The sequence below is a fragment of the Pteropus vampyrus genome, unplaced genomic scaffold (assembly GCF_000151845.1).
Source record: "Pteropus vampyrus isolate Shadow unplaced genomic scaffold, Pvam_2.0 Scaffold310, whole genome shotgun sequence".
Lineage (NCBI taxonomy): Eukaryota > Metazoa > Chordata > Mammalia > Chiroptera > Pteropodidae > Pteropus > Pteropus vampyrus.
The window spans coordinates 876,591-902,915 of NW_011889091.1; the positions used below are offsets into that span (position 1 = coordinate 876,591).

General features: G+C 31.4%; 1 protein-coding gene across 6 annotated transcripts in view; it reads right to left on the reverse strand.

Moving 5' to 3' along the window:
- The window catches only part of IPO11 (importin 11), a 169,435-nt gene that overhangs the window by 63,060 nt on the left and 80,050 nt on the right, over positions 1-26,325 (reverse strand). For all 6 annotated transcript variants that reach the window (XM_011377348.2, XM_011377351.2, XM_011377349.2 and 3 more), the window contains exons 21-24: positions 20,552-20,667; positions 14,126-14,202; positions 9,017-9,096; positions 8,724-8,804 (exon numbers count right to left, since the gene is read on the reverse strand). In XM_011377348.2, coding sequence (XP_011375650.1) covers positions 8,724-8,804; positions 9,017-9,096; positions 14,126-14,202; positions 20,552-20,667 — 354 coding nt within the window. The remainder of the gene's footprint in view (positions 1-8,723; positions 8,805-9,016; positions 9,097-14,125; positions 14,203-20,551; positions 20,668-26,325) is intronic.

Here is a 26,325-nt window from a genome sequence, read left to right on the forward strand (position 1 = left end):
AACTTATTAATAAAGTGGATGGAAAAGGGTACGTTGCATATATACTGCATATTTATTAAATGTGAAATAATCTCATTTCCTTTTTAGTATAATCACATAGATTATTAACCATGAGTACTGACTGTTACAGGTGAAAATGAAATAAATTATTTTTATATGATTAAGATGGATTCCTTCTATAGCAGTCCCCAACCTTTTTGGCACCAGGGACCAGTGCTCCTATGAGAATTTAATGCCTGATGTTTTGAGGTGTAGCTGAGGCGGTGATGCTAGCACTGGGGAGCAGCAGCAAATATAGACAGAGCTTTGCTCACTTGCCCGCTGCTCACCTCCTGCTGTGCAGCCGGGTTCCTAACAGGCCATAGACCTCTACTGGTTCATGACCCGGGGACTGGGGACCCCTGTTCTATAACAAAGATAGAAAGTATAAAATTAAAAGTGGGGTGTGGTTTTCTATCTGTTTATTTTTTTTAATTTATTTATTTATTTATTTTTAGAGTGAGGAAGGCAATGGTCAGAAAGCAACAATGAGGGCCAAGAAGGATCTTCCATGCTTCCAGCCCCACTGGAAACAGAAATCATTTGACAAGAATTCTAGGCAACTACCAGTCTCCAGGCAGAGCCAGGTTTCCCTTAAAATTTCGAGCGATGTTTCTCAAGATTGACTATTGGCATTCTAAATGGGGCAAGTGTTTATAATGCAGGACTATTCCATGCATTGAGGGGCTTTTGGCATCTCCAGTCTCTGCTTATTATGTATCAATAGCATGCTCCAAACACGATGACAATCAAATATACCTCCATGCATTTCAAAACATTCTTAAAAAATAGTTCCCAGGAATGAACATTTTGAGCAAGAAGTAAAGAGAATGTCCGGTTACAAATATAAACACTGTGTGCCAAACACTGTTTCCATTAAGAGATACAAAATAAAAGATATAGTTCCCGATTAAAATCAATAGGAGATGAGATGTAGAACATAATTAAATCTGACTTCAATAAGGTTTATTTTGTTTTAAAAAACTGAATTTGGAATAGAGATGGGAAAAGTATTTGGATAAAGGTAGGGATGTAAATAAGCTAATAGACTAAGAGGGCCTCAGAAGCCGATATTACCATACAGTCTCTATTTTATCTATGAAAGGAAAGGATGGCCATCCACTGAGTATCAGACACTAATTTAACTTCACTCCCTCCTGAAAACTCTGCTAAAATTAGAGTAAAAGGATTTTATAGGAAAGAGGACATAATTTGAAAAGGACAAAGGAAATAAGAGATGAATATAGAGAACTACAAAAAACAAATTCAGAGGGTAACTGACTTATCAGATCAGAGAAAGCTGAAATCTAAGGTTGCAATGGAGAAAGCTGAGGACCAACTCAATTTCAGATCATGTATCTTCTCCTTACCTCCCACCACCAGAAAACACAGACGTTAGCAGAACCATACACCTCTGGAAAAGAGGTAAAGGAAAACCTAAAAATAAGACTGGTTGAAAGTCTATTTAAGAAACAGACTGCCAAATAATCCCAAATCTGCATATCTAGGCAACTGACCTTCCCCCATCCTAGAAGACAGTGTATTTTCTTTAAAATGTCTTTTAGACCAGTAGTGACCAGTAGTGCCCAGTACAATTAATTAAAATAAAACTACATCAAGGCACACAACTATAAAATTTCAGGACGCTAGCAACAAGAAAAAGAAGCTACAAGCTTGGGGAAAAGAGCAAGGAGGGGGAATCAACAAGGCTTTGGAAGAGACTTCTTTGAGAAAATTAAAGTAATAAAATACCTAATGGGTCAATATGTCTGAACATATTGAGCACAGACAACTGGCAGGGAATTTACTGCATATAAAAAATTACACCAAAGAAAATTACTAACTTCAAAGATTATAAAAGTTTGTGCAGAAAAGAAATAATCACATATTTAGGTCATTATGACTTTTAAAATATAAGTTCATTTAAAGGCATCATTCAATAGAAACCAGCCATCCTTATGCATTTTTCTTAATACGATCCAGAATATTTCAGAGCTAAAATGAAGTCTTTGTATTCAAAAAGGTTAGGAATCATAGCTATGGGAGATAAAATTGTTTCTGAAAAATTATGTTAGGAAAATGTCACTATCAGACTTGGAAGCAGGGGTTGTGGAACAAACTCAAGAGAAATTTTAGGAAGCAGGGCTGATAAGAAATAGAAAACAAATTGAATAGGTGGTGAAGAAGTCTGGGATTACTCTTAGTTGGGCAATGGGTACAAATTATGGTGCCGTTAATAACAATGAGGTTTGGTTGTAGACATGTTGAACTTGAGATGTCTGTTGGAAATCCATATGGAATGATTCCACGTTTTTACACACATAACTCTATACAGCCCATTTTCCAAGGAAGATATTGCAGCTGTGACTTAAAAGCCAAAGAATTCAAATTACGACTATTTCCACAGTGAAGAAGTTTCTTCCATAATGACTCAAATCTTACCAAACATTTTGCTCAGCAGCATAGTTTTCACTTCTAAATAAAAATTTGAAAAATGCATCTATGATTCAGCAGTAATAAACAATACTGTATATTTTAAGTGAAATGTATGTATACTCACATTGCCAAACAGCTCCAAGAAGGAAGTAACACTAAAGACAACTAAAGTAATAATAGGTAGTTAAAAGGTGATTTACAGAGGTTAACAGAATTTAAATCATGACTTATTCTTCGGGGGGAGGGGGATCATTATGTTCTCATGGGTTTTAGTATGTTTTACGTGTTTTAATTCATTTAATTTGGTTTTGTTTTGATGCTCAAACTATCCCATCATTAGGCAGTGGAAGTTAATTCCTTCATCCTTTTGACAGAATCCCACCTTCTCTTCCTTGTAGCAAATGAGAACTCCCCAGATTATTTTGTGTATCCCTTGCCTGAGCTCTGGAGTCACCCAGCAGGACACAATATTTACAGAGCACAGTCTAGATCTGGGGTGCTTGCTGCCACTAGATTGACACTGTTTCTCGGTCTTTGCTAGACAGCTTAGGAAATTTCTCTTCTTAAAAAGCATATGCAATAAATTCACCAAATCCAATTTAAGATTATATTTTATATAACTTCTTTGATTTTATATTTCCATCTTTCTTCTCTTATACTGTAAGATGTCAGATTCGTAGAACCTCATTTGCTTCTAATTACTACACATTCGAATGCCCACATATATGGGTTTCAAAATAACGAAACCAATATTACTAATAATGATAACACTACTGAATGCAATTTATAATTTTCTTGTGTTTATTTTTGTTCTGTTATATCCCACCAGAGATATACATGTAAAATACTGTGTATCAAAATTACTTGAAATATTATGATTTTATGCAACCAATATAATAATAACTAGATTTAAATGTTTCAGCTTGTTTTTTTTTTTACTTTCAGGAACTGCTTTTACTTTACTTTAAATCATATAGAACATGTGCATTGCTCCAAAAGCAAAAGTACAAAACTGATATAAATCCTGAAATAACCAGCTTCCATCCTCTCTCCCTCTTCCCTCTACATAACCACTTTTATTATTTTGATTTATTTTTCCATTGCTATCTTATGTTGTACTCTTTAAATATAAGAAACTCTAGACACTGTTCTTGCTTATAGTCTTAAAATGATGCTAAAACTATGTAGAAATTGTTTTCATCCCTTTTTAAAGTTACATAGTACTCCTCTGTGTGGCTGAATAATCATCCAACCACATGTTAGTATATTTTATCAGCATTTTGCTATTACAAATTGAACTTCTGCACTTTAGTTTTAATCCAACTCTTTTCTGAATATTCCTGGAGCAGACTCTGTTTTTAACATCTCTGTCAAAAATGCAGGCTTTTAGTTTGTGCCATGCACCTGAGACAGTTTTACTGATTTAGGCTTACACTGCATTACTAAGTGATTAAGAGCATGGATTCTGAAGTCAGAATACCTACATTTATATCACAGCTCCAATACTTACTAGCTGTGTGACCCTGAACAAGGTATTTATGGCTTTGAGATTTGATTTCTCATCTGTAAAAACTGGGAAAAGGATAATACTATCGTCATAGCTTTATGTGAGGATTACATGAACTCTATGTTACATGCTTAGAAATGTGCAGCATATAGTAAATGCTAGTATTAGCTGTTATTATTACAGAATAAATTACACTTCAAAAATATTTGTACCATCTTCAATGAACCTTATCACAGAGAATGAAAGCAACCCGGCTCATTATTGCTTGATAAGATCATGATAAAAAAAGAATATTTCTAACTCAAAGTTGAAAGTATACATATAAACAAATTTCAAATTAAAAAATTTTAACAATTTAAATATGAGTATTTTTAGAATATAATTATATTCATCTAGATAACTTGTTCTGAGTCACAGAATACAATAAAGCCTATTTTTGCTCTTAACCATTTGTTCCTAAAGCAGGCATACTTGTCTCTCCAATTTTCATAACATTGTAATTTTCTGCTTCAAAGCACAAAGAAGTTATTTCCATATACTGTCAGAAATTAGTATAACAGTGACATTTAGTCAAAAGTATATTAAAAATGTTATATAGCATACTATATTAAGAAACAGTATCTGAGAGGTATTAAAAATGAAAATAATGAGCTAATATTTAGACTATTATTATAGTTTTACTGGAACTCTGAGAATAAGAAAATGCCAAAAATTTTTAGAGTTCCCTCAGCTTTCAAGTACAAGCATAAAAGCACCGTTTACGTTGTCCTAAAATATTTCTTTATATAAAAAACACAAATTTATTCATAATTATATTCCTAATATTTAACATGTATTTAATAAATAAAATGCAGTTTTCAGATTTCAAATCAAATATACAGGTTTGACTATACAATATTTACATAAAAATACAGTCTTAAACACGTTATTATATTGCCAAATTTTATTTCAAGTATTTATATCCTATTAATGATGGCCTATTAGCATATTTACATAGAAATTGATTTAATCTGTAACATGTTAAATGTTACAAGTATTTTAATATATATTTGGATAACTGATTTGTGCTGAGTCATTTAATCAAAAAATATTAGGTACGACTGAGGAACAAATAATGACATTACTCTGTTTCACTTCAAAAGAAAAAGAAGCAAATCAAGTTTTTTTTTCCTAGCAAAATTATAAGAGTAATGTACATTATGTAAATTTGGAATTTTTCATAATAAAAATTTTTAAAGATTGTGTTATTCTGAAAAACAAGAAATAATTAAGTACAAATAAATTTTAAAAAGCCAGCTGAGATATATAGTTCTTGATAAAGAGTAAACCTCTATCATTGTGGAAATTTCCTAGTTTTAAAAATTTAATGTACTCTTTATTTTAAATAAACATTTATTTAGAAGAAATGGTCAAAGGAATAGGTAATTTGGTTTGTTTTGTTTTCCTTACAGCCAAAGATCTTAGCAACCAAATAAATTATTTGATCTGCAAGTATAGTAGCTTGCTTTACCCCAAAGGAAGATTATATAATTAGGTAAGAATATAATTATATTATAGAATTAAATTAAAATAGCCAACACTTATATTAGCTGATTACATATGAGGCATTACATACATATAAACTCATGTAATCCTCACCTCGACCTAGGTAGTAAAGTTTTCATTTCCATTTTACAGATGGAAATTAAGGAATAGAAATTAACTTGCTCACCTCAACAGAGCTGTGAAGTAGCAAATCCAATATTCTAACCATGGAAACTTTGCTTCGGTCCACAGTGTTACCTGCTATGTTATATATATACTGCCTCTATCTTGCAGGAATATAATTTTTTTTAAATATTAAGAAGTAAATATTCTCCTTAGGATATATCCTAAAATTCAGCTCATTTTTCGAATGAATTTCATAATGCCCATATATATGACTCAAAACAAGCTGTCTTTCAACAATTATTGTACTAATAATTTTACTAAGAAAAGCAAAAGAAAATAAAACACTTTAAACTCAATTTTTTTCTGCGAGTTGTTTAAACATAAAAAACATCCTCTTTCCTTAATCACTTAGAATATACAGATTATAATTTAACAGAGGATTCAAATAATTCAAAGTTATATATTATTAAAACTCACATAGTACAACCTGTTATATAATAAATGAGAGAATTTAAGCCCAGAATATACTTAAGAACTGTATAAGTAGCAGAGCTGGGTGTGCAAACCAAGCATAGGTCAAGAAGAGAGTAACATTCCAAATGCACTGTTAGTATGTTTCAGCAGGCATTTCTACTGGATATAGTGATAATCATTGTACAATCCATAACACAAGAATTATGCATTCCCTGGCTTCCAAATCACTTACGTTGTATGTATTCAGAAAAAAAGAGAACACAATTTATTAAACTTTGGATCAGAGAAAAGCTTACAGTCTAGTAGAGGAGAAAGATAAAACAACATACACAGAAAAATCTATAAACACATTATAATGACATGACAATTTTCTCTCAAATTTTTCCCAGGTTGCAAATCAGTTTTTCCTCAAATAGTTATAATTAAGTCCAAAGTGTCAATCCCTTTTATCTCCACTACTTCCAGAGAAGAAATTATCATCAACCAAAAGATGAAGCTAAGATTGCATTAGACATATAGAAGTTCCTCAGTATAATTATATATTGCCACTGCATCAATTTGGTAAAGGCATAAATGCAATAAAGATTCACAAAAACAATTATAATGTTACAAATGTTACAATATTTAACAAAAATTACAATGTTACTTGTAAGTTTTGGAGCTAGAATACTTTGAAATTAGTATGAGTGAGGACAGACAGACATTTGGCAGGAGGCCAACAAACCACAGACACAGATTCTCTTTATTACCACTTCAAAGCGCACATGCTGCCTTTTCCTGTCTTGAGCTGTAACACTTGGACTGCTTTCCATGAGCAAAGTCTCTCCCTTCACCGTGCCCTAGGGACTCCTGGTGGCACTGAATTGGTGGCAGAGAACTTAGGTTGATACCACTATTTATGTAACACTAAATACAGACTGGTTCTTTACTTGCCTCCCCCACCTCAACAGAATGAATTACTTTAGAGCAAAAACTGTGGTTTTCCTGTCACCTATGCCTAATAAAAGAAAGCACTGAATACCAGTACCAGGGGTTGGCAAAACTACCACAGGCCAAATCCAGCCAACTGCAGAATTTTGTAAATAAAGCATTACTGGAATACAGCAACACTCATTCATTTACATATGTCTATGACTGCTTTCAATCTACAACAGATATAAATAGTTGCGACAACTACTGTATGGCTCACAAAACCTAAAACATTTACTACATGGTCCTTTATAGAAAAACTTTGCTGACTCCCTGACCTATATGGTAAATGACTGAATAACCAGCACTGATACCAAATGCAACCAATTTGAAAGTTAAATTAACAAGTATTTTAACATAAATATCTGGAGCTTTATATGTGCACATGTGTGTACAATAAATGTCTGAAGAACAGCACATAAAATATTATAATGTTTGAATAAGTTCAAACTGATAATTAGTCTTATAAGATGTATAGTAGCTATCCACTGTATTGGTTAATAAGAAAACAAACTTTACCATCTGAATAAACTTTTATCAACTTATTCCCCTAAATATACTAAGGATTGCTGCTACATTATTGAAGTTAAACATTTCTTACAATGAACCTTTTTGGGCAAAATCTTTTCATTTCACTGGAAGGAAAGCAATTAGTTTTTAGGATCTAAAGCAATGCAATGCCATGTTTCTCACACAATAAATGTTATTTTGTTATGATAGTAACACTTCACTTAGGCAGCTCTCATATTTCACTTAGAACATAGCTAAGAAATTAGAAACAAAAAAGGAATACTTTTAACAGCTACACGCTCCCAAAGTCCATACATAAAGCGTATATATGTTTGTATATATATATGTATATACACAAAAATGTACAAGTAAATATAAATTTTAATACATACTTATATTTAATGTAAATATAGATATTTAATTGATACTATTTATATTTTTAATATATAGATATAATAAAGACAACGTACAACTCAGAGCCTGTTAGTTTTACACACAATTATATACAATAAATAAAGATAATATATCTTTAATTTATAAAGATAAAATGCATAAAAATAAACTCAGCTTATTTGGTTGGTTTTTCTTTCGTTTTTCAATCAAGGTATAACTGACATATAACATTATCGTTTCAGGTGTACGAAATAATGATTTGATGTTCGTTCTTAATTATACACACTACATACAAACTTGGTATTCTGACTTCGTTCTTAATTATACACATTACATACAAACTTGGTATTCTGACTTCGACAGCCAACCAAAATTAAAAGTACCAAATTATAATAAGAAAATTTTATTCCAAAAGCAGGCTAACAAACTTGAGGAGTAAGAAGTATCAAATGTAACCAGCCTTTAGATAACTTATAAAAGTTTTAAAGCCTTGCTACACAAAACGATTTCTCAGGATAAGGGGACCTTCTTAGAAATGTGGAAGCTACATTTTAACAACATCCTCAGGTGATCTGTATGAACATTCAAATTTGAGACTTCTGATCTAGAGGTATTAGACCAACTGAACATTGCTAAAAGAAAATACTCTGTCTAGAATTGGTCTCGCAATCATTCAAATCCAATTTCTAATTTCACAAAATACAGATGGAAAACTTACAGCAATAATTTAAAAAAATGACAATACCTTAAGCACTTGAACTTGACCTTCTGTAGTAATTTCCTTTAGGAGGTCACAAAAGGACTGGCACAGACCTACTGCATATGTCTGAAATTCAATCAAAAGTCAAAATACACCCATGAGTAAATCTGCAATATCGAAAACCACGTAAAATTCAATGCTTATAAAGCTTCCTTCCCACTTAAAGTAATATAGATCAATCATTTAAGTTTTGAAAAGGCACCTCCTGATTTCAAATGAGAAACAATCAAAATAACAACTATATAAATTTTTACAATGCAAAAACTGCAACAACATACCTGTAAAAATTCTGTTGATGACAAAAAGATATACCCATTGATGATCTTAAAGCAGGTTCTGAGATTTTCTGAACTTAGTTCTGCCAAAATAATAATTAAAAAAAAGACAAACTAATTCATTGTTCAAAATCAGATTAAATAAAGTGATTTATTTAAAACTAAGTTAACAACCTTTCTTTACAAATCTTTTCTGAGTGCTATTCAGAATACTAGTGTATAGATATCTCTCTAAAAACTGGCATTGATATATAACTTAATGCTTTCTTATACCTCCCACTAGATAAAACAATTAAGAATATTAAGCTCCTTTTTCTTTCAAAAAAGACATAACCATTTGACCCAACCTTTTGAATCAAACAATATTTCTAGTGCTAGCATGGCAAACGACATGCAATTGAATCATTTTACCATCATATTTTGACATCTGCTTAAATGGATTCACTAAATAAGCATTTACCGAGTATTGTGCTGGCACTGAATATGCTACACTAGTTATGAAAAGAGTTCCTATTATACTCCAAAAAATTATATTGTTTAGCTATTCTCAGTCCTGGGCTTTGTTCTGCAAATCTGCTCCCCTAAAAAACCTACACATAAAAAATGTTCTTAAAAAGTAATTATCAGAATAACATAGGAAGAAGATATTGTTTTTAGCTATTCCTTTTCAAGTGTAAAGTAGAAAACTATTTTATTAAAATTGAATACAGTGTTATTTTACATGTCTTATTACATGTAACACAACAGAATAGAGATTACATGTATATAATTACATAGGTAAAAACATGACCCCAAAATATCTGTATCTAAAACCTGCCACTCTTTGTTGTTAATATTAGAAATTCTATTCACTTGCAATAAGAGAATTTAAAGAAAATTTTTTTCTGGCAAAATGTTGACCTTGACCCTGGTTTATCCAACTCATATTCTAGCAAAGTAAGAAGACATTCTATTCATATAAAAATTTCCCATAAACTTCACAAAAAAATAACAATCCTACCTCTAGCTCAAAATGTATTTTAAAATATTAGTTCCTAAACTTTAGGATTTAACATATTAATTTAAAATGAGGATGTAGAGAGGACAAGGTCTGACCAACTTGTTACCATGCTAATAAAAGACACACACATACATACACACAAAGGTTGTCATCTAAATATTTTCACAACAAAAAGGAGACAAAATCTCAGCATAAAGGGGTAGGCCTTTAAATTGAATAAGGTCAGCCTTATAAAAAATTCACACTGTCCTTTTTCTCCTCCAGGAGAAAGTCCTATAAAGTCTGGACTTGTGCACATTGTTTAACAGAGCAACATTAAAAGCCTTGTGATAAGTAAGGCAGAAGGGTCTATACTTAAGTGAGAACGCAGAATTCCAGCCAATGTTAGGGAATATAATTTCTAAATCATCGTCATCTAAACTTTTATTAAAATCTATGATGAAGAAAACAATATTCAAGACAAACTGATTGCAAAAACCATAGCGCCCATTTCTTCTTACAGGTATTTTAAAAACTATTCCTGGATCAATCTATACAAGCCAATACTCAAGTAATTAGCCCACTTCTAATTGCTTTCCATGCCTCCATCATGCCACGGATAGCTTTTACTAAATTTTCTAGGGCATGTGATCATCAGCAAATATTAAATACTGGTATTAAATATATCCTTAAAATTACTAAATTTATGTTTTGAGGTATATTGAACATTATTCATTATATCCATGAGTTCCTAGTGAAACTCTGAGGAAAAATTATTGTCTGGTCATAGTATCAGAACCATGCAAAGATATGCATTATTTTCAGACCCTGTGAATTATTAAAGTCAAATTATCTAAACCAGGGGCAATTTTCCCCTCCAGGGGACATCTGGCAATGTCTGAAAACTTTGGTTCTTAAAACTGGTATCTAGTAGGTTGAGGTTAAGGATGCTTAATATTAAGCTTCCTACAATGCACTGGATAGCCCCATACAGCCAAAAATTACCTGGCTGAAAATGCCAACAGTGTCCTGACTGAAAATCCCTCATTTAAGTGATCGAGTTTTTCTTTCATAGTCTGTGAGAGAGCTCTGAGACAAATCTGTGGCCCACCAAAGTATCTAATTATTCTGTGTGCATGTAAGATTTATATCCATTAGTCTAATGATAATTTATACAATGGTCCTTTGCTTTTCTCTATTTCTTTGCTCCTGTTTTTAATTTGTACTTTCAAGTGTTACATTTTATTTATTCTTTTCAGTTTCTGTAAAGGGGGCAAAGAGAAAAAAATTATGCTACAGAAATTCAACAGGAATCTATTTTTGTTTAACCACACTATTAATGTTTACATTCAGAAATGCAACTGTAAGTTTTTCTATTTCAAATTTTGATAAAATATGAAGGCTAAAATATGTAGAAGTACCATTAAGGCAGGTGAGAAAAAGTCTCTTCCAAATTAGATGGTAAGTTAACAGCAAAAAATTTTTATTGGTCAAGGAAAATTAGTTTGGCATTTTCAACAACAGAGACAAAAGCCAGTCAGATGTTTATCTTTTAAGTAATGAGATACTAAGTAAATCAACACTAAAAAATAGATTTAAAGGTTTTAAAAACAAGCCCTTAGAATTAAATTATTGGAATTACTTTTAGTTATACCCTATGGTTCTACTTAACATATCTCCAGCTGTACTTAGATTTAGGAAAAAAGAAAACAAATTTTAGCCTTGGATATATTCACGCTTAATATACCCTAAAAATCATTAACTTAGACATCTTACAGTGTTCAATACTGTTGGCTTTATGTATTTTAAATGAAAATGAGACTCTGCCAGTAGCTTTATTTCTACTTAGAAAAAATTATCATATTCATTAAATAAATTTTTAAAAATCACTGATCTAATAAGAAAAAATGTTTATACTGATTAGAAAACTGAGTATTAATTTTGATCTATAGTCTTAAAAGATTAAAATATTCTGATTATATACCAAAATAAATTCTAAAGTTCATGTGAAAATGTATATGCAAAAAGCTACATATCAAACAATATAAATTAGTTATACCATACTCAAAAATAACAATAAGAGTGATGTAAAGGTAAATTAAACATGCAGATATAACTAAACAGTTTGGTCATTTTATTGAAGCAAATACACATACTGTGATGCATAAAACAAATTATACATAATCTTTTTTGTTTTGAAAAGGAAATATGTAATTTGATACCATCCATATCATCTATATTCATGAAAACTATAAAATAGAGAATTTTTTAAATCTTTGAAAATTTAAAAAGTTTAAACCAAACATCAATGATCACAGGATGAAATTTCGCTAGTTCTTGATTCAGTTAAGTAACCCCACAGAGCTAGTGGTTGGGTACTTTTTCTTTTAAAATAGCAGTAATGTTAATAGTACTAAAAGTAGTAATAATATATTTGCAAAGCCCTTAAGAAGTGCTTGCTATGTACCAGGTGTTGTTCTGAACACATAAAAATCTTCACTGATTCTTAAGTACTATGCATCAACTACAAAGCTTCCTATGGTAAAACTGTGCTAGAGTGGCACTGTATATGGTCTCCAAGTTAGCTAGAATAGAACTAAAAGACCTTTGACGAAGTAAAGAAAATGAAAGGGCATTTCCCATTCTCTTTATGATGTCTTAAAACTTTCCCTAGCAATAGTGACTGGTATATCATCACTGGCTTCATCTTTGGGAATTTTTCCATAATTTTATGGGAATTCTTCATGATAAACAGCAGATGGCTTCTTATTAGAAAATATATAATATTTTCATATTATTTGAAATCTCATCTATTCTAAAGAATGGAGTAGATGAATAGAAACTCAAGAGAAAATGTGAAGGACTAATTAAATTATCTAGGCCATGATAACCTAGCAAATGAAGATTTTTTTTAACCAGTTATAATTTTGTTTTAGTCCACTTCTGTTGATATTGTAAGAGTGCACTACTTCTCTAGTGTATCATTATATCTCAGTAATATTTTTGCCTCTAATAAAGCTGCTCACAAAAATAAATTCTCAGGAAAAAACAATCTTCAGATATTGCCAAAGTAAGTATTCCTCTTTTCCTACATAAATACCCTCTCCTGACCACATTAAACTACTCGGTATACCCAAAGTTCTAATGAAGGATTTAAAGATGCTTCATAAATGAGTCTTAAAGAATGGGGATTTTGAATGGAAAAAACTTAAATATTTTTTACACTTCATCAAACATTTTTTTTTAATGGCAGTATTGTTCAGACTGAAAAAGAATCAAGGGGCCAGTAAACAGCACTGCATACAAGCCTTAAACACTCCATCAGTTTACATGTGAATCTGTACTGGTAAGATCCCTCACAAAACAACTCTATAAACAAAAAATTTTTTTAAATTTAAGATATTACATACTTGTGAATGGTAGCTGATAAGTAACAGAAAAGTATTATCTATTATTAATTATCATCAGAATACATGCTTATGTTGGCAAAAAAGAAACTAATTAGATCTCAACCAAGGTGGCTAAAAGGGACTAAGAGCCTACACCTACCACAGCGTCTGTTTCTCTGGTTTCGTGTACCAAATATGTTGCTTCAAAAACATTAAGCTTCATGATTTCACAGCTCATATGTAAATAACACTTCAACAAAGAATAATATGATTTTCTAATATTTAATAATCTTCATTCTACGTGGTTCACATTGTGGTTCCCTAGCTAAATCAAGAGATATGTACAGAACTCATTTGTGAAAAACTATTAGAGCAAAATCACTTTGTAAAAGAAGATTAATAAAACCATGGTAAAGAGGAACAATTTTACAATATAGTCTTTTAGATGTCACATAAAACTGCTATCAAACAGAAATTTTATTGAAGTTCAAACTTAACTGGTAGTTTCCTAAGAAAATTTTTTATTTAGTAATTTAGTAAATTTAGTATTTGCTCTTTAATAAGCAGAACTGATTCTTAAAAGTTATATAGAAAAAAAATCTAGAAACTGTTAAAACACTATCCAACTTATTTGTCAATATCAGGGACATTTGTAAAAACATAAGGTATAATTTAAGTCACTCATAATTCCCAAAATTATGGTTGCATTCAAAAACAGTAGTGAGTTTATGCTTTAATACGTACCAAGAAGTGGTGACATATTCTGAAATATACGAAGCAACTCTGGTGTAACACATGGGCTGTTTTCCAAAGTCACTAACCTGAGGGAAAAGGGGGAGGGAGAGTAAATCACTTTCCATAATCATTAAAGCTATTAACAATACAACTTAAATGTAAAAAAACGGTCCCGTCTAAAGAAAGAAAAATAGACAATACAGAGTTATAAAATTTCCTTTCTAAAAAAAATTGCCAAATTCATCAAAATAAAACACCTATGTACAAATCATATAATATTATTTCTATATGCATAGCAAAAATAGTAAGGAAAGTAACTATATACTAAAACATGTATAATAAAATGATGATAAAGCAAAAGTCTGATTATTTTAGATTGGTCAAGAAGATATAAAAATTATTTCGTTGTTTTTATTTTCTTGAAATAATGTATAAAAAGTAAATATATATGGGTGTGGTTTATCACAGAAGTGTACACAGTTGGTTTACCTCCTCGACAACCCCCGCCCTAAAGAAGTTAAAGAAGAAAAAACATGACTGTCACAGTATCTGTAAGAAGAGGTGGTGGAAGTGAGAATCCTATTCAAAATCTAACATTCACTATAAAAATTCTTATTCAATTATAAAATAAATAGAAAGGTACTTCCTCTACCTGATAAGAGAGTATTTACCAAACACTCATAGAAAACACACTTAACGATGATATGTGGAAACTATTCTCTAGAAAAACAGAAACATGCCTCAAAAAAATCCTCTATTACCTTGTCTACCTTCATATTTATAGAATGTATATGTGGAGGGCTTCAAACAGAATAAGCCAAGTAAATTTAAAAAAAGATACAAGTAGGGGAGGAAAAAGTTAAAGTCTTTATTCACAGAAAACATGACTGACAAAAAAGAGAGGAAGAAAGAATTCATAAACAAATTACTTTAAATTACTAAGAGAGTTCAGCAAGGTTAGTAAATATATCAATAAATATATTGTGATTGCCCTCCTCTTGTCACCAGAAGCAAGAGACACAGATGGGCATTTTATAAAAATGATGAGATGCAAAAACACAAAATACAACATTCAAAAATACTGGCAACACAATACACTGTAAAGCATCAGTTGTTTATCCTTGTAAACCACTGTCCATCATCATGAGAGAGCATCATACTACATATCACCCCGGAAGAGATCAAAATTCAAAATTCGAAATATGGCTTCTACTGAATCATAAAGTTGAAATATCGTAAGTTGGACCACTGTAAGTCAAAGACCATCTGTACAAAAACCACCTGAATTTCTATATATTGAAACAAATACTTAAGATTTAAACAGATGATGTTAGTAGAATCATAGATACAAAAATCAAACATCATAAAGATGTCAATTCTCTCTAAATTGTTATATAGAATCAATAAAACTTCATTATCCCTTCAGGGCTCTTCCTCGAAATTAGGCAAGCTGATTCTAAAACTTTATGGAAGGCAAATGACCAAGAACAAACAAAAAAATTTTTCACGAAAATAAAAAACTATGGGGAATAGGGGAATATACCTGCTTTATCAGATGATTTACTATAAAACCAGTGTAATTAATATTGTACACAGAATAAAAAGCATAAGAAACAGACCTTTTTGCATGAACAGAAGAGGCTTCAAAGGTCAGTAAGGAAAGGTGAACTGTAAGATACTGGACCTCTACCTCATACAAAATGAAAAAATTAATTCCAGGGATTTATATGAGAAAGGTAAGACAATTTACAAGATGTCAGGAGAACATTTTTATGGCTTTCAGTTAGAGAAAGGTCAAATAAAAAGACAAATATGACTACATATAAATTAATAACTACCATGTATCAAAAGAGGCCTTAAAAAAAAAAAGCTAAAACAGAAGTCACATACTAGGAGATTATTTACTACACACACACACACACACACACACACACACACACACACACACACACGACATATGAATAGTATCCAAAGGAATAATATCCAAAAGGACAGAACACATAAACAAGCATTTCACATAAGATACAAAATTGGCAATAAACTTGAGTGTAAAAAACATAAAAATATATCCAACATGACTAGTAAGCAAGAAAATATAAATTTTAACAAAAAAATGTACAATTTACCACCTCCTCTTTCACCCCTCCCCCCACCAGATTAAAAGATGCACCACATATTGGCAAGTTTAGAGAACAATGCTGACAGGAATTGTCAGGTTGGTATAATCACTTCGGAAAATAAATGTACTTATGTATATATCTATGACCATGCAATTCCATTTCTAGGCAGAATGTATACAGTGTAGAAGGTCTTATACATTTGTACCAAAAGTCATGTACAAGAATGTTCGGAGGCACATTATTTGAATATCAAACAAAATGCCACAGAGTAAGTGAATTCTCTTACATTCACAGCATTAAACATCAATATGGATAAATCTCAAGACAAGGAGCCAAAATGGCATGTTAACAGGCATAAAATACAATTTATATAAAGTTACATGTATTGTTTAGAGATATACATACTAATTTTAAAAACATTAAAACACAAGAAAGAAAACCAAGAAATGAAAACAAAAATATAGTGGGTTATCCCTGGCATGGAAGCAGATAGTATCTTTAACACTATCATTACTATTAATGTGACTATATTACAAAAATGAAGCCTATAATAAGTCATTAAAATGAACATTAAGTTTAAAAATTTGTACAAGTGACATGTTGTATTTATAATGCAACAAATCTGGATGTGAACCATATACTTTAATAACAACAAAAAATAATGTTTGCACAGAGTCATTTAAAAAATTGTAATGCTATCCCTGAAATAAAAAATAAATTATATATATTAAGAATTAAGGGAAATAGGCAGTTATACTCTAAGACAAATTCAAAACTTTAAATGTTTTAGCTCTTAAGAAGAACAAAAGCAATAAACTAACCAAATGTCTTACAGTTTTAAGAAAATACACCCACAACTAAGTATAGGAAGTAAAAAATCTGAAGCAGAAATAATGAAAGGAAAGAAACAGAGGTAGAATTCATAAATCTAACATGTAGTTCTTTTATATTAATAAAAAGAAAAATCTCTCATAAATTACTTTAAAAAAAGATAAAAATGACAAGTAAAGCAAATGTAATTTTTTGCTTTTTCAATGTCTGTTAATTTTAGCAATTAGTCCTTTAAGATACTAATAAAAAAATAATTTTTTTATCCAAAAAATAGTTACCATATTATTGAGAACATCCCAGTATGAAGAAAATAATTCTTAAAAATTGATAAATTAGTAAAATACAACCTTGATATAAAATTAGACAGTATCACAAAATGATCCAACTCATAATTAGAGGAAAAAATAAAATTAGATAAAATATTAGAAAACAGTTATGCAATATATTAAAGTATAATTCATCCTATCAAGTAATATTCATCTCAGGAAGTCAAAAGTTTTCTAAAGAGAGATTTTTTTTTTTTAAAAGTAGAACAATATAATCTCCCAAGTAGACAACAAAAACAATTAAATTAGTTTTTTTAAATGATGAACATATTACATTTAATGGTACATAGCTGACGTTGGCTGTTTACCAGTATTCATTACCCCATTCTATTAAAAAAAAAAATTGTTCATGCAAGGTCTTTTTTCAAATTCTGCGTAAAAAAATATTTTAGACTATTATATGCTTGTATAGAAAACTAAGTTACTGAGCTAAATCCTAGAACATAGGTTAAATGACACAGAAAAACAAGCCTAAAGCAAGTAGAAAGAGATAAACAGAAGAGCAAAAATTAATAAATAGGAAACAAACATGCAACAGAGAAGTCAAGCCAAAGGTTGGTTTTTGAGAAAACTAGTAACACTGACAAATCTCTAGCAAGATAGATCAAGGGTGAAGGAAAGGAGCCATCGAAAAAAAAAACACACATAACGAGTCAAAGAGTTTCATTTTATACATGTGACCACAAACATCAGCTGGTACAAGTTATCCCTAATAGGCTCAAATTCTCATTCTCCAAGATAACTGCTTTATACCTTTGCTCCCCACAAACCATTAATATCTTCATGCACTCCCACCCTAGCCCATAACACTCAGTTGATAACTATGCTTTATATTTTCTTGAGAAAATAGAAGCTATGAGATGGAACATCTTTGTACCTCATTCCACTACAATACAGAAATCTATCTTCCTGTCTCCAGTTAAAATGGATGAAGTATTCCTGCTACTTAAAAAAACAAACAACAAAAAAACCCCCACAACAACAAAAAACAAAAAACTTTCCATCACTTCTTGCCTCCTTCAATTAATCTCTCTAGAGTCTCTTCTATCCCTCTAGACTGCCAGATTTCTACACTCTTTTTCATAGTAAAAGTTCTCAAACAAGTTGCTGATGCTCACAATCTGTATATACTTAACTCCAATTCACGCTTCGATCTACTCCAATTCTAACTTCTCTCCTTACTACACCACTGAAACCCCTCCTAACATTTTTATGTGGCCAAATTCACCTCCCTATATTGCTCTTACTAGAATAATCAGCAATATCCAACATAGCTGACCACTCTCTCTTTTAGGAAAAAGTCTCCTCTCTTGGCTTAGTTTTTCTCCTGTATCAGCAGACAGCTCTTCTATGTCATCTTTGATGACTCTTCATGTGATCTCTAAATATTTTAAGTTCTTCAGGATTCTGCCCTTAATAGAATGTTCTCTATCTGCTCTTCTCTTTCTAAGCAATCTCATCCATTCTCACGCTTTAAATGTCACATACAAACTGCTAACTACTTTACAAACATTATCTCATAAAAAGTAGAACAATATAATCTCCCAAGTATCTTATTTCGAATGAGTTCTAACCCACTAACAAAAATATATGAAGACATGTGTACCCTGATTTTTTAAAGAATCTTAGATATTAATAAATGGTAAATTTTCAAAAAACAAATCATAATGACTTAATTTTGTTTACATATAACTAAAGGCTAGGAAAAAAGAAATTAACATTAACAGAACAATGCACTGTTCATGTAATCCTTAAAAAATTTATACACTTTTAATAAACACATTAATATATGGTTTGTAATATTGATAAATATCTGAGTCTGACTCTTTACCATAATTAATATTTAAAAATTTTGTACTAGTTAACATCATATAGTATCTATATGTTTATAGGAAAGTATTTATGTGCCAGAGATTAATGTTTTAATTTGTAATCTAGAGTAGGGGTTGGCAAACTACAGCTCATGGGCCAAAGCCAACCCATACCCTAGTTCTTTAAATGAGGTTTTATTGGAGCACAGTCATGTGCATTTGTTTACATATTGTCTATGACAGCTTTGGAGCTAAAAATAGCATTGAATAGTTGAGACAGAAAGTGCACAGCCTGGGAAGCCTAAAATATTTATCTTCTGCTCCTTTACAGAATATAACTGCCAACCTCTTATCTAGACTAATCCATCCTATACTAATAAAAATATATGAATATAAAAGTTTCCAACACATGCTAATTTATAACCAGACTACCCAGAAGTCATTTAACTTCAAACATAAAAGGATGAGAAATGCAAACTGCAAATAAATATCTACCTAGTTATGTTTTAAAACTGTACACCTAGTATTCTGATACAGATCATTAATTTATAATATGCACCAAAGACAATTTCTATGAATCAAAAAACTGTTCATTCCTAGATAAAACTAAGGAAAAACTATGCAAGGAAGGGAGGGAGGGAAGAAGAGAAGGTGGTGAAAAGGAGGAAGAGAGGGAGGTCCCAAATGTTAATTTTTTTCTCTGGTTAATTTCTGTAATTTGCTTTTTTAATTCCAATATCAGCTTATATATTAGAATTTTTAAATGTTGCCTGTATTATAAACTACATTTTAAATAGAGATTGGTTCTGCAGAAAACTACTGCCATCAGTTAGATAAATAAAGCAAAATGATTTTCTAGCACAGGTTTTTGTGGGATTTTTTTTGTTTGTTTTGTTTTTTATCTCGACACCACACACTTCAGTTAGTAAAATAATAAGTCAAGACTAAGTAACACTAACATTTGGGGCTGAGGTATAATCTCAGTACTTACTGGGTAGGATAATAAGAGGTTGAAAATAACAATCTCCCCCAAATCTCATTTAACACATTATTAAGTTTGGACAATTTATGAAGATCCCAATTTTACATTCCAAATTCCAAAAGATGAAATGCAGCTAAATTCTTACAGAAACTCCCCGTTTGACTACTATAAGCCTACACTGAGTCACAGCTACTAAAAAAAGATGGAATGATTATGTTACCCAGTTCGGGGAAATTGATTTTATGTTTTTGTTTTTAATTGTTGAATTGTTAAGCCCTGTTGCATGATCTTTGCTTTATTGGCATGAGAGTAGGAAAGGCCAGGAAAAAAAAATAAGATCCATAGTATCAAGTTTTTCCTCTTACCATAATTCTAAACCATCTTCCAGAAGATAAACATGTGGAGGCTGGGAAACATCTGTACTCAGTTGAATAACTGGGAGCAGGAAAGGGTACAGGTTCTTGCTGTCTGCTCCTAATCCCTATGGGAAGTATAAATAAAACTTAACATAAGACACTCTAAAGTCCCACCCCCAACACCAAAAAAATCATCTGTCATATTAAAAAAAGAAGCCCTAAAAACAATTTATAAAAAATAAATCAATCAGATCTTAAAGGATGGTCCTAATTATAAGCACTCCTAAATCAAAATTAGTTCTCTTTACAATTACAAAGCAAGTAGCAAAAAGGTACTATCCAATTGCACAATGGTAGTAAAACCATATAACCAAAGCTACACACACCTGTTCATTTTGAGATTGCACATATATTTATTTTCCCATCCCTGACTACTGAAGAGGTGTTAACACTAAAATGTTAAACTCTATAAATCATCTCACCCAAATTTAACTAATCAAAAATAAACCCAACCTAAATGTTCATCATTTAAGATAATTAAATTATGATACATTCATATTCTAGAATACTCAGTAGCCATGAAAAAAAAATTAGGCATGGAATAAAAACAATCTTAAAAATAATTATGAATTGGATTTAAAAAGTGCAGAAATATGTATAATAATTCTACATGCCAAGGAATTTTTTTAAAGAGCTATATTTCTGTATATAGATATACGCATAAAAATATTTCTTGTGAGAAAAACAGAAAAAAATTGTTAACACTAGGTAAATATGGGAAGGGGAAAAGGATGTTGGAAGAGGGTAAAAGGAGCTTTTTTTTACTTTTTTTGTAAGCTTTTTAAAAATATCTACATGTTATTTTTTAATGAAGAAATTTTGTTAATATTTTTAATGAACCAAGACCAGAGACAGAGGGAGAAGAGGGCATTTAATCTAAAATTCTACTTTGCCTAATTATTGTCATAAGTTTGAGTCAGTGTGTCACACTAAACATAAACACTCTGAAAAAAAAAGGATAAAAAATCCATTTCTAATTCATAATAACCTCTATAATCTGATTAACACAAAAAGGAAATCAAATAAACCATCAAACACCTCCTTACTTAGAAAATAATTCAAATGTCAATATAATTTATAGCAGATTACAATGCAACAAAATATGTATGTATTCCCCTTTTGAAGAAATATATGTATACTAAATTCAATCTTTATCAGTGAGGCATAGATACTACGGTGGAAATACATAAAGTTTATTCTTAAATAGGTTAAGCATAGGTTCTGGCCCTTTCTAGAACTAAAAATAAGGTGAAAGATCTTATTAAAGATTTTTCCAAAGAAGAGAATCATAAAACTGTCACAGTTAATAAAGTAGTATATGTTGGACCTTAAAATTCAGTTAAAATTTCACTCTCCATAGCTCAATCTTTAACAAAACAAAAAAGAAAGAACATTAAGAAAAACTAGTCAAGTTCATATTATCAGGCAGACTTAAAATTCCCCACAAAATTAGAATCTATCTACTTAGTATACATCCCAATGAGCACAATATGCTAGCATTAACAAAACAAAAGTAAGCAACTGCTAAACATTTAAGACTCTCATCTAAGTCAAAGCCTGAAGAGATTCACCTTTGTTATCTAATGGCCAATCTCAGACATGCAGCTTTAAGTAAATTTGAATATTCATTTGGCCCAGTCATGACTACAAGACATTGTCTACAACACAATGAAAGCTCAAAAATAAATTCATCAGTTATTTTAAAAATTATCAGAAATGCTTAAAGTGGGGAAATCATATTGTACTACTGTTACCTAAGACCTAAGGGGAAACTAGGTGAAGGGTACAAGGGAATCTCTCTGTGCTATCTTTGCCACTGCTGTGAATTTTTTTTTTTTTTTTTTCAGTTAAAGAAAAAAAAGAACACTGGCATTTCTCAGCGGATTGTCTTTCACTCTAACGTACAGCAGGTCTTGGAATAATAACGTTGTTTCGTAATAACATTGATGAGATATAACTTTTACTTATATCAATTGGCCTATAGTAAAATTGGTTTGTTATACATCATTTCACTTAAAATTAGACATTAAGGACTTTACTATACATGCTAATAATGTCCAAATCTATTATGTCTAACCCAAATCTCTGAACACTCTGAATGACTATAGGACATCATCACCCAGAAGGCATCTGAAACTCTTAAGTCTACCACTAAACCAACCCATTGTCTTCCTAAAAAATGGTTCCTCTTTCTGCATTTCCTAACTCAAGTGACATGAACCACTATTTTTTTCTAGTAATAAATTACATTGCAACCCCACCTCCTAGTTCTTCCTTCTTACCCCACATCTAATAATCCTTGATTCTCTCTCTAATATTTTTCAAATCTTTCCCCTTCTCCCCACGGCTTTACTTCTGGTCATCATCTCTTCAACGGTTAACGAAAGAGGCTTCCAACAACTTCCTTGACCTTCATTTTACTTAATACCAAACCAGTATCCCTACTGGTACTCTGATTAACTTTCTAAAATAGTGATGACACTCCTTCCTCTGAATTGTAAGAGATGTTCTTACATCTTCCTAACCAGGCCCCTATACCCAAGCTATGTACTCTATGTTGCAGCTATATCAAACAACTCAGTATTAGAAATCACTATGTTAATATCTGGAGAAAGTGGGAAGATTTACCCATGCATTTATTACTGTTCTCTCCCAAAATTCACTAAAAGAATATAAGAGGACATGTTTTTAAAGACCTAAAACTGTAAGTACAAAGACAGCATAAGATAAAAGCAATTCATTTTTCAAAGCTGGAAAGAAAGACAAGTGGTAACCATTCTAGCAGACTCAGAGAACCAAATCTCTAAGCCAGCAGTGAAAAAAAGGGTAAGAAGTAACCTGATTTACATTACAGAAATTCCAAAAGACTCAGGAACTGAGAGCAACCGGGTATTTTGGGAAAAGGGAAAGTTGAAAGGAAGATATTAAAAAATATAAGAGGACCTCTTGAAGGTCTTTAAAAAGTAGATCTCATCCATGTGCACAAACAATGGCCCTTCCCTAACTAGCATAAAACTGGCCCTTCCCTAAACCAGCATAAAACTGGCCATTTATTTTCTGGTAAAACAAGCAGTCTTGAGACAGGGATAAATCAGGTCATCAAGAGCATGGATACTATACAAAACAGGGAGATGTAACATGTAACAGGCATGAGACTGAAGAATCTTTCACTGAGAGAAGAGCCCAGAACATAAACTATTTCCCTACAAAACCACCCAGCTGTATCATCCTTAAGGAAAAATCCACAATCAGCAAGTTTCCCATACATACACAACCCATCCAGTTTTTTAGTTCCCACTCTTAAATTTATACAGACAATATAAGTTCTTGAAGTTGGGTAATTGTTACCTAAAAATCTATTATCCTGTTCTTCCTTCTTTTATGTATTTTTCACACACACACGCACGCATAAGCAGACAACAAGGATCATGATTATATGATTATAATATCTACTATGAAAAGCAGAGAACAAAACAAACAGAAAACAGCACCTTGAAGGAAACAGAGACCACACATAGAGAAGAAAACTTGGAAAATGTGTCATTATAGCATTTGTAGAATAAAAGAAAACATTGTATTCATGAAACAAAAAGGAAATGACGTAAAATGATTATTCAACACAACGTGAAAGAACTCATAGACATGAAAAATATTATAAAGAAAAACTCAATAGAAAAATTGAAAAATAAAGCTGAGGAACTTCAGAAAGTAGAGAAAGGAGAAAGAAAAGAAAAAGGAGAGAACAATAAGAAAAATACAGGACTGGTGCATTCGTCTATTATCTAAGTAATAAGAAGTTCAGAAAGAGACAATAGAAAATAAGCAGGGCAGGAAATAATCAATAAAATACAATAACATACTCTAGAACCCAAGAACATGAGTTTCCAGTTTGATATGTCCAGAACAATGGGATAAAAATACATTTACCTCATCATGAAACTGAAAACAAAAACAAAGTCAAAATCATACAAGTTGTCAAAAAAGAAAGGAGTAATGATGCATTCAAGAATCAGGAATTAAAATAAAATAGTTCCTAAAAATGCAATTCTAAAAGCTAGAAGACAAAGGAAAAATGCCTCTAAAACGTTGAGGGGGAAAAAAGCTAGAATTTTATACTTAATTACACTACTACAGAATAAAAACATTTTCAAACATGTAAGAATCTCAAAAAAGAAAAAAATTACCTCCTGTGTGTGTACCGTTTGCAGAATGCCATTGGTATTCACGGGCTCCATTTGAAAGAGGAGGTAAAACAAGGAAGAAGACCAGTAAAGAAAATAAGCATAGGATAGGAGAGTCAAGAAGAATCCTTTTGATGGCAGTGAAAAGGGATCCAGTTCTAATAGCTGTGCATGAGCATAGAGTAAAACCAGTCTAGACTAAAACATATAAGAATCTTTCAGATTTAAAGATTATGAAAGCAACAAAATACCTTATATGTCTCAGCATACTGAGGAAATGTTTAGATAACAGGTGAAGTGTATGAGTTTAGCTACCTAAATGTAGTAGGCAGAACTCTAAGATGACCAACACCCATTCATAACCCCAGTGTACATAAACTATTCCCTAGTTATGCAATCAAATGCTAATCTAGACACTATCACGAGGAATTTTACAGATGTGATTAAGGTCCCAAATCAAGTGACCTTAAGATAGGAAAATCATCCAGGTAGGCCTAACCTAACCATATGAACCCTTTAAAAGAGAGTTTTCTCTGACCAGTTGCATAAGGAGAAGTCAGGGATTCAAAGCCTTAGGAGATCTAAGAATTGCTCAAGGATTGTGGCTGGATTCTAAGGACTGAGACAGGTCCCAGCTGACAGCCAGAAAGGAATCTGGTACCTCAGTCCTACAGATCAAGAAACTGAATTCTGCCAACAAGGTGAGTGTGAAAACAGATTCTTCCCCAAAGTCTCCAGGGGAGAACTTAACCTGGCAGACACCCCAATTTTAGCCTGTCAGACTCGATCAAAGAGTGTAGACATGGTGTGCTAGATCTCTAACCTAACAGAACTACAAGTTAATAAATGGATGTTGTTGGTAATGTGTTATTCGGTAATAGAAAACTTATAAACTAAGCAAACAAAATTACTAATACAGGGGTCGGTAATAGGAGAATGGTTATACAAGAAAGAAAATAAATTATAACATAATGACATATGCCTTCAACAGCCTTTGTAAGATCACACAAATAAAAACACCAAATAGTGACCTAATTTAAATTATAATATAATTACACCCATCCTTCGATTTAAGCGGATTATCATTTTTTACATAGAAGAAAACCAAGTAAAAAGAGTCCACTAATACAAAAAAATATATACTAAATAGGCCAACATAAGTCATAAAAATATTTATTTCACATATTTTCACAAAAAAATGCTAATGAAAATTCAGCAAAACCAAAATAAATTTTATTTGCTATCAGTGTCTGTGCTGTAATCTAAAGCAATCAATCTTCTTTTCAATAGGCACAGTCACTATCTTCATCACTTGAAATATTTGGAAGCACTACTTTGGGTTCATTATTTATGTTTATGTTTTTGAATAATCTTTTTCCAACCCCATCTTTTGCTAAAGTTTTCATAAATTCTTCAGTATTCACTGTAACGATTTTTATATCTGTTCAAAATTTTAAGGCTCGTTGGATGTTTAGATCAAGATCTAGAATTGTGGTTTCCAATTTTGTGGCCAACTGAAGTGCTAGTGATGTAATCACAAAG